The sequence below is a fragment of the Mizuhopecten yessoensis genome, unplaced genomic scaffold (genome assembly GCF_002113885.1).
Source record: "Mizuhopecten yessoensis strain PY_sf001 unplaced genomic scaffold, ASM211388v2 scaffold715717, whole genome shotgun sequence".
NCBI lineage: Eukaryota > Metazoa > Mollusca > Bivalvia > Pectinida > Pectinidae > Mizuhopecten > Mizuhopecten yessoensis.
Window position 1 is genome coordinate 14,716 of NW_018479756.1, and position 16,231 is coordinate 30,946.

The 16,231-nt window shown below is 40.2% G+C and overlaps 1 protein-coding gene across 1 annotated transcript; it reads left to right on the top strand.

Moving 5' to 3' along the window:
• The first annotated feature begins 10,713 nt into the window (after positions 1 to 10,713).
• Positions 10,714 to 12,378, top strand: LOC110441205 (probable serine/threonine-protein kinase clkA). Its single transcript, XM_021484311.1, has one exon. It carries the CDS (start codon positions 10,714 to 10,716, stop codon positions 12,376 to 12,378), a length of 1,665 nt encoding a protein of 554 aa, XP_021339986.1.
• The last annotated feature ends 3,853 nt before the right edge of the window (positions 12,379 to 16,231 follow it).

The window sequence follows — 16,231 nt, forward strand, 5'->3', positions numbered from 1 at the left end:
AAGAATTTTTCTTTATATAATATATATATATCTTTACGTGTACAGTGATGAGTAACTTAAGGCGGTGTGTTTTGATCCTGAGGTTAAGACGATATGTGTTAGATTTTAAATGATTATGAGGTGTGTTAAATCCTGGAAGATTAAGACGATGTGTTTAGATCCTTGGAGGTTAAGACAGTGTGCTCAGACTCTGAGAAATTAAGGACTATGCGAGATTTAGGTAATGTGTTTAGATTCTGAGAAGTAAATGAGGTGTGTTTAGATTCAGAGAGATTAATGAGGTGTGTTTAGTTTCTTGGAGGTTCAGGCGGTGTGTTTAGATCCTTGGAGGTTAAGGAGGTGTATTTAGATCCAGGGAGGTTTAGGCGGTGTGTTTAGAATCTAAAAGATTTAGGAGGTGTGTTTAAATTCTAAAATAATATGGAGGTGTGTTTAGATTCTGGGAGGTTAAGGCAGTGTGTTTAGATCCTGAGCTATCAAGGAGGTGTGTTTAAATCCTGGGAGGTTAAGGCGGTGTGTTTAGATCCTTGGAGGTTAAGGCGGTGTGTTTTTATTACCCCTTTGAGAAAAATCTAGGAATCTGATTGGTTGAAAACTACAGTGTACCAAACCGCATTCGTAAATCTCAAGGGGTATACGAAAATCTCAGGGGTATACGGTCATGTCACGTGATTCTCAGCAGTAATACGGTGGAATCACGTGATTTTACAAGGGGTATACGGGTCACGTGTCTTTGTATCTTGCGACCGGGCATCGGGAGACAACTCGCATTGGTCGTCTGCTTCGCTGTTTACAAAATGGCAAAACGTTTCGCTTCGCATACTGATGAGGAAATACTCGCCAAAAGGGCTAACTATGTGCCACATAACACACAAAAGTCGAACAGACGAGCAGCAAACATGCTGAGGACGTATTTAAAACAAAGGAATCAGGAAGAACATTTCGAAGAATTTGATAAAACGAAACTAAATGAGGTACTGTGCCTGTTAATTTTCTTTGCTTTTATTATAAAAGACTCAAACGGGTAATAAATTCGTAACACGGATTTGTGGCAGGGTATACGGGATGGTATGACCCTAAAGGGTTTCGTATTTCCTGAGGCCGTTAATAATATCCTGTGAGGTAAAGGAGGTGTGTTTAGATCCTGGGAGGTTAAGGAGGTGTGTTTAGATCCTGAGATATTAAGGAGGTGTGTTTAGATCCTGGGATGTTAAGGTGGTGTGTTTAGATCCTGGGAGGTTAAGGAGGTGTGTTAAGGTCCTGAGATATTAAGGAGGTGTGTTTAGATCCTGGGATGTTAAGGTGGTGTGTTTAGATCATGGGAGGTAAAGGAGGTGTGATTAGATCCAGGGAGGTTAAGGCGGTGTGTTTAGAATCTAAAATATTTAGGAAGTGTGTTTAAATTCTGAAATAATATGGAGGTGTGTTTAGATTCTGGGAGGTTAAGGCGGTGTGTTTAGATCCTGGGAGGTTGTGGAGTCGTGTTTAAATCCTGACATATTAAGGAGGTGTGTTTAGATCCAGGGATGTTAAGGCGGTGTGTTTAGATCCTGGGATGTTAAGGCGGTGTGTTTAGATCCTTGGAGGTTAAGCCGGTGTGTTTAGAATCTAAAAGATTTAGGAGGTGTGTTTTAAATCTAAGATATTATGGAGGTGTGTTTAGATGATGGGACGTTAAGGCGGTGTGTTTAGATCCTTGGAGGTTAAGGAGATGTGTTTATATCCTGGGAGGTTAAGGAGGTGTGTTTAGATCCTGAGATATTAAGGAGGTGTGTTTAGATCATGGGACGTTAAGGCGGTGTGTTTAGATCCTTGGAGGTTAAGCCGGTGTGTTTAGAATCTAAAAGATTTAGGAGGTGTGTTTTAAATCTAAGATATTATGGAGGTTTGTTTAGATGATGGGACGTTAAGGCGGTGTGTTTAGATCCTTGGAGGTTAAGGAGGTGTGTTTATATCCTGGGAGGTTAAGGAGGTGTGTTTAGATCCTGAGATATTAAGGAGGTGTGTTTAGATCATGGGACGTTAAGGCGGTGTGTTTAGATCTTTGGAGGTTAAAGAGGTGTGTTTAGATCTTTGGAGGTTAAAGAGGTGTGTTTAGATCCTGGGAGGTTAAGGAGGTGTGTTTAGATCATGGAAGGTTAAGTTGAACGAGTTATATATCATTAAGGTGTGTTAGTATGTGGTGACCATACCTCGTCGCCTTGTTGTGTTGAACGAGGTATATAACAGTAAGGTGTGATAGTATGTGGTGACCATACTTCGCCGCCTTGTTATGTTGACGAGTTATATAACAGTAAGGTATGATAGTATGTGGTGAACATACCTCGCCGTCTTGTTATGTTGACGAGGTATATAACATTAAGGTATGATAGTATGTGGTGACCATACTTCGCCGCCTTGTTATGTTGACGAGTTATATAACAGTAAGGTGTGATAGTATGTGGTGACCATACCTCGCCGCCTTGTTATGTTGAACGAGTTATGTTTAACGAGTTATATATCATTAAGGTGTGTTAGTATGTGGTGACCATACCTCGCCGTCTTATTTTGTTGACGGGGTATATAACATTAAGGTGTGATAGTATGTGGTGACCATACCTCCCTATCTTGTTATGTTGACGAGGTATATAACATTAAGGTGTGATAGTATGTGGTCACCATACCTCGCCGTCTTGTTGTGTTGAACGAGGTATATAACATTAAGGCGAGATAGTATGTGGTGACCGTCCCTCGCCGTTTTGTTGTGTTTAACGAGGTATATAACATAAAGATGTGATAGTATGTGGTGACCATACCTCGCCGTCTTGTTTTGTGACGGGGTATATAACATTAAGGTGTGATAGTATGTGGTGACCATACCTCACCGTCTTGTTATGTTGACGAGGTATATAACATTAAGGTGTGATAGTATGTGGTGACCATACCTCCCTATCTTGTTATGTTGACGAGGTATATAACATTAAGGTGTGATAGTATGTGGTGACCATACCTCGCCGTCTTGTTGTGTTGAACGAGGTATATAACATTAAGGCGAGATAGTATGTGGTGACCGTACCTCGCCGTTTTGTTGTGTTTAACGAGGTATATAACATAAAGATGTGATAGTATGTGGTGACCATACCTCGCCGTCTTGTTTTGTGACGGGGTATATAACATTAAGGTGTGATAGTATGTGGTGACCATACCTCACCGTCTTGTTATGTTGACGAGGTATATAACATTAAGGTGTGATAGTATGTGGTGACCATACCTCCCTATCTTGTTATGTTGACGAGGTATATAACATTAAGGTGTGATAGTATGTGGTGACCATACCTCGCCGTCTTGTTGTGTTGAACGAGGTATATAACATTAAGGCGAGATAGTATGTGGTGACCGTACCTCGCCGTTTTGTTGTGTTTAACGAGGTATATAACATAAAGATGTGATAGTATGTGGTGACCATACCTCGCCGTCTTGTTTTGTTGACGAGGTATATAACATTAAGGTGTGATAGTATGTGGTGACCATACTTCGCCGTCTTGTTATGTTGAACGAGTTATATAACATTAAGGTGTGATATTATGTGGTTACCATACCTCGCCGTCTTGTTATGTTGACGAGTTATATAACATTAAGGTGTGATAAAGTCCGAATTAATCTGACGTTTTATCAACTTTTTTTATATCGGTCTGTCGACGATTAACGTCAGAACTCCGGTCCTCTATAATATGCGGGAAATATGCGACCCGCGCCCGGAGCGCACTTCAAACTGATATTTTAGAAACAAATCGTCACTTTCACACACATATCGCACATGGATCGAAAGATCTATTCTTTATGCACTAGGTGGTATCAATAACATGTTTCAAAGATCATTACGAAAAATATTTTCCAACGTTTTCTATACCAACCCATGTTTTTTATGGAAATTAGGCCATGAGAAATGCCACATGACTTGACGAGATCTCGCGTTACCGAAGGTATTTCCCAACGTTATGACGTAGGCCGGCGAGATTTTAGTCACATGGCATTGGAAGGCGGGGCTATCAAAAAACTAGAGTGAAACACAGTAAGTTTGAAAAAATATGTTTTTAGTGATTGTATTAGTTGTTTGAGGCATGTTATGTATGTTCATCTTGTGCATAAATAATAGATCTTTCGATCCATGTGCGATATGTGTGTGAAAGTGAAGATTTGTTTCTAAAAAAACAGTTTGAAGTGCGCTCCGGACGCGGGTCGCATATTTCCCGCATATTATAGAGGGCCGGAGTTCTGACGTTAATCGACGACAGAACGATATGAAAAAAGTCGATAAAATGTCAGAATAATTCGGACTAGGTGTGATAGTATGTGGTGACCATACCTCGCCGTCTTGTTATGTTGGCGAATTATATAACATTAAGGTGTGATAGTATGTGGTGACCATACCTCGCCGTCTTGTTATGTTGAACGAGTTATATAACATTAAGGTGTGATAGTGTGTGGTGACCATACCTCGCCGTCTTGTTATGTTGGCGAATTATATAACATTAAGGTGTGTTAGTATGTGGGGACCGTACCTCGCCGTCTTGTTCGACGACGCCTACCATGATCACTGTCCGTCAAAAGATCTACTGTATCTACAGATGGAACTGAACTACAGAACCACTCACATTCGAAATTACTGGTAATACGTCTGAAACTATAGGACTGAAGATATAAAGGGAGATTTCCACTACAGCAAGGTTCCATTGGGGGAGATTGTGGAGTCTTGTTTTAAGTATAAGCAGATTTCTGAGCAGAAAAATCAATATTGGGGAAACAAGACTGAGCGCATTCCATTGGTACAGGAGGAGAATCTAGATAACATATCTATAATTGTTTTAAAGAAATCCCAGGGGTAGCGCAGAGGTTAGCAAGACTCATTGTACCAATGTAAACCAATTACTAATTAAAAAAAGAGCTGGAAAGTTTTAGGCCTTCCCTCCTTTTCTTGTTAAATATTCATGGCAGACAAAATCACTTGAATTTTTTGGACTTGCATCGTCACCGCGATCGGCAGATTAGGTTGTCAATCCCGCATTTCAACGGCACAATGGGTGGTGAGAGCTTCACTCTTGATCTGGAATAATCGTATTCCTATGAGGGGCCTGTTAAACTAAGTGATATTTACTCTAGTACTGTATACAGATAGGGGGTCTGTAGTGATTCCGAGTCGTATACTGTATACAGATAGGGGGTCTGTAGTGATACCGAGTCTTATACTGTATTCCTCTTATGAGGAACCTATAACTTTAAGTGGCAATGAGTCTAATTCAACACAAATGTACGAACATGTATAATAAAGATGCTGATTCAAAACGTGATTCCTTGTCCATTACTTTATGTATTCTAGGGGCCTGTCTAGTATTTATACATTCGATTGGCCTGACGGGCCTGTATAGTATTTATACATTCTAGGGGCATGAGGGGCCTGTCTAATATTCATACATACTAAGAACCTGTCTACTATTTATGCATATTCGGGGCCTGTCTAGTACGTATACATGCACTAGGGGCCTGTCTACTATTTATGCATATTAGGGGCCTGTCTTGTATTTATACATGCTAGGGGTCTATCTAGTATCTATACATACATGTACTAGGGGCCTGTCTAGGATCTATGCATGTACCAGGGGCCTGTCTAGTATTTATACATGCTAGGGACCTGTCTACTATTTATACATGCTAGGGGCCTGTCTAGAACTTATTCATGTACTAGGGGCCTGCCTACTATTTATACATACTAGGGGCCTGTCTAGTACTTATACATGCTAGGGGCCTGTCTAGTATCTCTACATGTTCTAGGGGCCTGTCTACTATCTATGCATATTAGGGGCCTGTCTAGTATTTATACATGCAAGGAGTCTGTCTAGTACATGTACTTATACATGAACTAGGGGCCTGTCTTGTATCTATTCATGTACTAGGGGCCTGTCTAGTATTTATACATGCAAGGAGTCTGTCTAATACATGTACTTATACATGAACTTGGGGCCTGTCTAGGATCTATACATGTACTAGGGGCCTGTCTAGTATTTATACATGCTAGGGACCTGTCTACTATTTATACATGCTAGGGGCCTGTCTACTATTTATACAAACTAGGGGCTTGTCTAGTACTTATTCATGTACTAGGTGCCTGTCTAGTATTTATACATGCTAGGGGCCTGTCTAGTACTTACACATGCTAGGGGCCTGTCTTGTATTTATACATGCTAGGGGCCTGTCTAGTACTTATACATGCTAGGGGCCTGTCTAGTATCTATACATGTACTAGGGCCTGTGTAGTATTTATACATATTAAGGCCTGTCTATCATTTATATATGCTAGGGACCTGTCTAGTATCTAACCACAATAGGGGTCAGATCTAGTATTTGTCCAAACAAAGGGTCAGGTCTAGTATTTACACAAACTAAGGGGCAGTCTAGTATTTATATATACTTGGGCTATTAAGTATTTATACATAAATGGGACTTGTCCAGTATTTACACAAACTAAGGGCCAGTCTAGTATTTATATAGGCTAAGAGTCAGGTCTAGTATTTATATATACTTGGGGCTATTAAGTAGTTATACATAAAAGGGACTTGTCTAGTATTTATACAAACTAAGGGCCAGTCTAGTATTTATATATACTAGGGGCTGTTAAGTATTTATACATAAAAGGGATTTGTCTAGTATTTATACAAACTAAGGATCAGTCTAGTATTTATATATACTAGGGACTGTTAAGTATTTATACATAAAAGGGCCAGTCTAGTATTTATATATACTTCTACTACTAATAATGATAATTATAATATACAACATGTATATAGCGACCTATATAATTTGTAAAATTACTCTAAAGCGCTTTACAACAAATTGATAATAGTATAAGTTATAACTGTTAAACAAAAACAAAGGCTTACAATCACTTTTATACATTAAGCAAGCAGATAATCATCGCAATGTGCACATAAACGAATAAATAAAGGATGGTATTTACATGACGTCTTTGCAAAGAGCCTAAAATGCCGACGTGAAGATGTGAGTTTTGATGTCCTTCTTGAATTTGGCCAGGGTAATAGACTTTCTAATAACAGATGGTAAGCTGTTCCAACGTGGCCGAAACCCTCCAAAACACTGGTTACCATAGGTCACAATACGAGATTTTGGGACACACAACAATAATTCTGACTCCGACCGCAGTGATTGTGTCGGCTGATAAGGGTAACAAGCTCCTGTAGGTACTTGGGAGCTGCTCCATTCAGTTTCTTGTATGTGTACATCAAAATTTTGTACTTCGATCTGTATCGTACATGGAACCAGTGTAATGAATATAGCACAGGTGTGGTGTGCTCTCTCTTTCGATTACGAATAACCAACTGTGTTGCATTGTTCTGGACCCTCTGCAGACGAGTAGTTAGTCTTGTCAGATATACCACAGAGCAGGGCGTTACCAAATGCACCAAAATCTTGCATGCATCTGCAGTTATAAACTGCCGAATACAACCGATGTTCCTGATCTGGTAGTAACAGTATTTGGCAATAGCATTTGCTTAGTTCTCTATGTTCAGTGAACTATCAAAGTATACCACTTGCTTTTTAATAGTTTGTTATTTGCATTCGTTTTGGCCTATAGCTCCCCTTCACCTGGATTTTCCCACCTTGTCGAGTTACGTAAGCCCCGGGTGGGGAAAACTACGGTCCATGTACATGTAAAAAGTCGCTATGTTTACCTGTATATGGCACGGTGTCAATATTTGTAATAATTTTACATGTGTAGATTTGGGTTATTTAAAAAACACCGAAATACCGTTTCTGAATTTAAGAAAGTATAGAAAGATCAGCTTATACAAGTAGCTAAAATATAGAAACATATTTAAAAAATCAAGTTTATATTTTCAAACACGAAACCGTAAAATATTATTTAGCCATTCTTCAATTTACACCAAGCACGATTGTCATCGCACAACGTTCGTCCATCGGCCGCAAAAATGTGCGCAAGCAACAACCGTCCAGATTTGTATCGTTCGCACATCGTGCACACACCATGCGCACACCGCTCATCGTGTAACGTTGTGCGTTCCCACATCTGTATTTAACCAATTATGAGCAAGTTTAATAGCAAACACGCCTCTGAAAAATAAGTCAATAAACTAGATACCTGTTGTTTGTAGAACTTTTCGGCGGCCATTTTAAAATGCTATAAACCCTGTATACATGTTAGGGGCCTGGTGCTATAACCCCTGTATACCTATTAGGGGCCTGGTGCTATAACCCCTGTATACCTATTAGGGGTCTGGTGCTATAACAACTAATACAATAGATACAGAGTATGGTAATGTATACATGTCCGTAGTCACTGTAGGTATTTTTTCTCAATGACTTGTAATTGTTTATCCTAAATATCAATTGCTACTAAAATGTTAACAGGAAGTGACCTCAAAAGTTGCAATAAATTGTCCCTAAATATTTGTAGCAAATTGGACAATAAACTATTTATGAATTCAAAAGTCTATAATAGTTATAAAAAATATGCAATAGCTGAAATCGTTTACATATAAGGGGCTGGCCCTATAGCCCCCGTAAACATATTAAGGGTCTCGCGCTATAATTTCCCTCTGTTTTCATTTTTATGAATATATATGGATTGTTTAAATGTAGCAAAATTAGTTTTACAAAATCTGAAAATCAAGACTGATATGTTTATCCTGGTATCTTTATCGGAGATTGGTGTGAAATAATCTGGGTCACTGTAACTTCACGTAAATGTGGGGAATCCAAACCACACTCGGATCTCGGTCGATACCTCCGCCGGAGAGTGTGTATTTATGCATCATAACCTTGTGACACAACTAGACGTGGCATCAGTTTAACTCATTACTGATTAAAAAAAAAATCATTCTGCTTCATTATGAAACTGTTGGTCAAATAAAATGACTTTTGGTACTATTCATCAGTTAAATACACATCAGAGTATGAAGTCAACGTCAAAACGAATTACATCATTACGCACAACGTTATATAACGCGGAAAGAAAAGGAAAAACTGTCCTAAACAGATACCGGTAGTGTATGTTAATATCTCTAACATCAACAATAACATTCCCTTTGCTGGTGAATCACAAGGACTGCGTTTTAATCAAATTAAAAAAGCACACTATTACTCAACATTTCGTATCCGCTAGTAAGGCACATAATTTAAAAAAAAAATCAATCTAGAATAAAACTTTAAAAAAGAAATAGAACTGGCATTTGAGTTCTCTGTTAAGTGACCTTGACTACACAGACCTATCCAGTACTCTTGACTACACACACCTGTCCAGTAACATAAATTTCACACACCTGTCCAGTACCCTTGACTACACACGCCTGTCCAGAAACATGAATTTCACAAACTTGTTCAGTAACCTTGACTACATACATCTGTCCAGTAACATGAATTTCATACACTTGTCCATTAAGCGTGACTACATACATCTGTCCCGTAACATGAATTTTACACACCTGTCCAATACCCTTCACTACATACACCTGTCCAGTATCCTTGACTATGCACACCTGTCCAATAACCTTGACTACGTACAACTGTCCAGCGACATGAATTTCACACACCTGTCCAGTACCCTTGACTACACACACCTATCCGGTAACCTGGACTACACAAACCTGTCCAGTAACATGAATTTCACACAAATGCCCAGTAACCTTGACTACACAAACCTGTCCAGTAACATGAATTTCACACAAATGCCCAGTAACCTTGACAACAAACATCTGTCCGGTCAGGCGCGTAGCTACCATGTACGCCAATAAGCCCGGGCTTGCACATGATTTTGACAAGTACAGGTTTTCATGACGGTTTTTTTTAAATGACGAAAACTGTCTTTTGGAGCCTGCCCAATTGCAACACAACAGAATTTCAAAAAATCACGGTGCTTTGTATTTTTTTACTTTGTCAGATCGCGCATAATAATACCTTCTATAATGGACGTATATAAAACTAAAATTTAATTTTCTTCCATGTCCACAAACATGTTTATGAAACCAGAAGACGAAACGGTGTCGGAGACTGCAAAGCTGGGCATGACGTTAATAGTAGGTGCAACCTCGCTTCTCGAAATGCCCAACAAATAACAGGAGCAAGTATAAGGAACCAGTCACAAAGCACAAACAGAAGACGAAACTGTGTGGGAGACTGAGTAAAGGTGACAGTGGGGTAACCTCGCTTCCCAATTAACTCGGATCAGATTATGAGAAATACAAACCCAATTGCATGTTCACTATTGTATCAAATGCATTTATCAAGATTAGGTAAAAAACAGACAATGTATGTATGGAGGGTGTACAAAGCAATACCGACGGTTAATATTCAGAATTACACTAAATAGGTATATATAAACACAAAAAATAGGACTTTTTTCTTGCGGATTTAAACCAGACAACAGACATCAGGACGTGGGAAATGGCTCCTGAAAACAGAATTTTCATGGGGGAGACCCCCTAGACCGCCCTTACGGGAGGGGGAAGACACCCTCCCGTACCCTCCCCCTGCTCGCGCTACGCGCTTCGGGTGGATCTGCCTTCGGCAACCCCACGTCGGGCTTTCACATAGTAAAGGGGCTAGCTACGCGCCTGCCAGTAACATGAATTTCACACACCTGTCCAGTAACATGATTTCACACACCTGTCCAGTAACTTTGACTACATACTTATGTCCAGCAACATGAATTTCACACACCTGTCCAGTAACCTTGACTACACACACCTGTCCAGTAACCTTGACTACATACACCTGTCCCGTAACCTTGACTACATACACCTGTCCAGTAACCGTGACTACATACACCTGTCCAGTAACCTTGACTACACACTCCTGTCCAGTAACCTTGACTACATACACCTGCCCAGTAACCTTGACTACATACACCTGTCCCGTAACCTTGACTACATACACCTGTCCAGTAACCGTGACTACATACACCTGTCCAGTAACCTTGACTACATACTTCTGTCCAGCAACATGAACTTCACACACCTGTCTAGTAACCTTGACTACACACACCTGTCCAGTAACCTTGACTACACACACCTGTTTAGTAACCTTGACTACACACACCTGTTTAGTAACATTGACTACACACACCTGTTTAGTAACATTGACTACATACATCTGTCCAGTAACATGAACCACATAGACCTGTCCAGTAACCATGGCAACATACACTTGTTCTTTAACATTTATTACATACACCTGCCTACTAACACTTACTACATACACTTGTCCAGTAACACTGACTACATACACCTGTCCAGTAATATTGACTACATACACATGTCCAGTAATAATGATTACATACTGTCCAGTAATATTGACTACATACACCTGTCCAGTAACATGAACCACATAGACCTGTCCAGTAACCATGGCAACATACACTTGTTCAGTTACACTGACTACATATACTTGTCAAGTAATATTGACTACATACACCTGTCCAGTAACATGAACCACATAGACCTGTTCAGTAGCCTTGAGTACACACACCTGTCCAGTTATCTTGACTACATACACCTGTCCAGTAACCATGGCAACATACACTTGTTCAGTAACATTGACTACATACACCTGTCCAGGAACATTGACTACATACACTTGTCCAGTAACATTGACTACACACACCTGTCCAGTAACCATGGCAACATACACTTGTTCAGTAACCTTGACTTCATACACCTGTCCAATAACCATGGTAACATACACTTAGTCAGTAACATTGACTACATACATTTATCCAGGAACATTGACTTCATACACTTGTCCAGTAGCATTGACTATATACACTTGTCCAGTAACATTGACTATATAAACTTGCCCAGTAACCATGACAACATACACCTGTCCAGTAACATGAACCACATAGACCTGTCCAGTAACCATGGCAACATACACTTGTTCTTTAACATTTATTACATACACCTGCCTACTAACACTCACTACATACACTTGTCCAGTAATATTGACTATATACACCTGTCCAGTAACCATGGCAGCAAACACTTGTTCAGTAACATTGACTACATACACCTGTCCAGTAACATTGACTATATACACTTGTCCAGTAACATTGACTACATACACTTGTCCAGTAATGTTGACTACATACACCTGTCCAGTAATATTGACTACATACACCTGTCCAGTAAAATTGACTACATACACCTGTCCAGAAACATTGACTACATACACCTGTCCAGTAATATTGACTACATACACCTGTCCAGTAACATGAACCACATAGACCTGTCCAATAGCCTTGACTACACACACCTGTCTAATAACCTTGACAACATACAAATCTTTCCTTGGCTACCTGAAACCGTCGAGTAACCTTCACTTAACACCACTGTCCAGTAACCTTGACTACAAACATATGTTCAGTAACCTTGACTACGCACATCTGTAGAGTAAACCTTGACTACATACAATTGTCGAGTAGCCTTGACTACACACACCTGTCCAGTAAGCTTGACTATACACAACCGTCGTGTAAACTTAACTACACACGTATGCTCAGTAACCTTGACTACATGCATCTGTCCAGTAACCTTGACTATACACACCTGTCCAGTAGCCTTGACTACACAAACCTTGAATATATACACAACTGCTTATTCTGTTTACACACAGTTGTTCAGTAACATTGACTACACACAACTGTCGAGTCACTTTGACTAAACACAACTGTTGAGCAACTTTAATACACACAACTACCAAGTAACCTTGACTACCTACAAATGTCGAGCAACCTTGACTACACACAACTGTCGGGTAACATTGACTACACACAACTGTCGAGTTATCTTGACTACACACAACTGTCGGGTAACTTTGACTACACACAACTGTCGGGTAACTTTGACTACACACAACTGTCGGGTTACTTTGGCTACACACAACTGTCGGGTAACTTTGACTACACACAACTGTCGGGTAACTTTGACTACACACAACTGTCGGGTAACCTTGACTACACATAACTGTCGAGTTATCTTGACTACACACAACTGTCGAGTAACCTTGACTGCACACAACTATCGGGTAACTTTGACTACACACAACTGTCGGGTAACTTTGACTACACACAACTGTCGAGTAACCTTGACTACATACACCTGTCGAGTAACGTTGACTACACACAACTGTCCAGTAACCTTGACTACACACAACTGGCGGGTAACCTTGACTACACACAACTGTCCAGTAACCTTGACTACACACAACTGTCCAGTAACCTTGACTACACAAACCTTGAACACAAATGTCGAGAAACCTTGACTACACACAACTGTCGAGTAACATTGACTACACACAACTGTTGGGTAACTTTGACTACACACAACTGTCCAGTAACCTTGACTAAACACAACTGTCCAGTAACCTTGACTACACACAACTGTCCAGTAACATTGACTACACAGAACTGTCGAGTAACCTTGACTACACGCAACTGTCCAGTAACCTTGACTACACGCAACTGTCGAGTAACCTTGACTACACACAACTGTCGGGTAACTTTGACTACACACAACTGTTGGGTAACTTTGACTACACACAACTGTCCAGTAACCTTGACTCCACCCAACTGTCCAGTAACCTTGACTACACACAACTGTCCAGTAACATTGACTACACACAACTGTCCAGTAACTTTGATTACACGCAACTGTCGAGTAACCTTGACTACACGCAACTGTCGAGTAACCTTGACTACACAAAACTGTTCAGTAACATTGACTACACACAACTGTCCAGTAACTTTGACTACACACAACTGTCCAGTAACCTTGACTACACACATTTGTCGAGTAACCTTGACTACACACAACTGTCCAGTAACCTTGACTACACACATTTGTCGAGTAACCTTGACTACACACAACTGTCCAGTAACATTGACTACACACAACTGTCCAGTAACCTTGACTACACACAACTGTCGAGTAACTTTGACTACACACAACTGTCGGGTGACTTTGACTACACACAACTGTCCAGTAACCTTGCCCACACAAAACTGTCGAGTAACCTTGACCACACACAACTGTCCAGTAACCTTGACCACACACAACTGTCCAGTAACCTTGACCACACACAACTGTCCAATAACCTTGACCACAAACAACTGTCCAGTAACCTTGACCACACACAACTGTATAGATACCTTGATTACCTACAACTGTCGAGTTACCTTGACTACATACAACTGTCTAGAAAATTGATAACCTACACCATCCTATGAACTTGACTACGTACAACTGTCGAGTGACCTTGACTATACACACCTGCCCTAGTGTCCTCCAACCTTGACTACGCACACTTGTCCAGTAACCTTGCCTACACACAACTGTCCAGTAATATTGACTAAAGATACACATCCGTTAACCTTGACTATACACACCTGTCCTCTAATCTAGACTACACACAACTGTCCAGTTACCTGACTACACAAACATGTCCAGTAGCATTGACTATACACACCTGTCCTCTAACCTTGACAACATACACATATCCAGTAACCTTGACTATTCACACCTGTCCTCTAATCTTGACAACATACACATATCCAGTAACCTTGACTGTACACACCTGTCCTCTAACCTTGACTACATACAAATATCCAGTAACCTTGACTACACACACCTGTCCCCTAACCTTGACTACATACAAATACGTCCAGTACCCTCGATGATACACACTTGTTCTCCAAAATCGGACTATATTACCAGTAACCTTGTCTACTCTCACACATCCTCACACAATTGTCCAGTAACTTTGATTACAAAGATCTCACCTATGACCTGAATATATGACAACGTGTCCACTATATAACTATATTTGACCGGTTGCTTGTAAGGCCTTTACACATACCGCAGCATTATCTGTCCAAGACATCCTTTAAAAAAAATAGTCGATAAATTGGAGAATTGTTATGCAGATGTTTAGACTATATGTAATAGTCTTTAAATTGCATTCGATTGTTAAAGCTGTGTTGTAAGTTTCCGGCCGTCATTAACGGGTGTTAGTAGCTTCATCGAACACACCAGTGATATTTCACTACGACCTATCGCCTCTCACTGTTAAATTAATCATTGGAACCGCCTAATAGGAATTTACATCAGAAGTACACTTTGAACTTTTCCTAAATGCCAATATTGGACTGAACGTTTTCTAAACAATACTTTCGTTCTTGGAATAAAAACCCGGATTCGGGGATAATAACCAATCTGCGTAAAGGTAACTAGTGTATAATGTTAGGGTATATACAGGACAGGGAACGACTAGTGTATAATTGTAAGGGTATACACAGGACAGGATGGGGACAAGTGTAAAATTATTAGGGTATATACAGGACAGGAGGAGGACTAGTGTATACTTGTAAGGGTATATACAGGACAGGGGACGACTAGTGTATAATTGTAAGTGTATACACAGTACAGGAAGGGGACTAGTTGGTAATTGTAAGGGTATATACAGGACAGGAAGGGGACTAGTTGGTAATTGTAGTGGTATATACCGGACAAGATGGGGACTAGTTGGTAATTGTAGTGGTATATACAGGACAGGAAGGGGACTAGTTGGTAATTGTAGTGGTATATACAGGACAGGAGGACTAGTGTCTAATTGTAATGGTGTACACAGTACAGGAAGGGAACTAGTTGGTAATTGTAGTGGTATAAACAGGACAGGAAGGGGACTAGTTGGTAATTGTAGGGGTATACACAGTACAGGAAGGAGACTAGTTGGTAATTGTAATGGTATATACAGGACAGGATGGGGACTAGTTGGTAATTGTTATGGTATATACCGAACAGGAAGGGGACTAGTAGGTAATTGTAGTGGTGTATACAGGACAGGAAGGGGACTAGTAGGTAATTGTAGTGGTATATACCGAACAGGAAGGGGACTAGAAGGTAATTGTAGTGGTATACAAAGTACAGGAAGGGGACTAGTTGGTAATTGTCAGGGTATATACAGGACAGGACGGGGACTAGTGTCTAATTGTAGTGGTATATACAGGACAGGATGGGGACTAGTGTCTAATTGTTGTGGTATACACAGTACAGGAAGGGACTAGTTGGTAATTGACAGGGTATATACAGGACAGGAAGGGGACTAGTTGGTAATTGTAGTGGTATACACAGTACAGGAAGGGGACTAGTTGGTAATTGTAGTAGTATGT

Bases quoted from the DNA above. Each gene is read 5' to 3' on its own strand.
- LOC110441205 (XM_021484311.1), top strand. From the start codon at position 10,714: ATGAATTTCACACACCTGTCCAGTAACCTTGACTACACACACCTGTCC.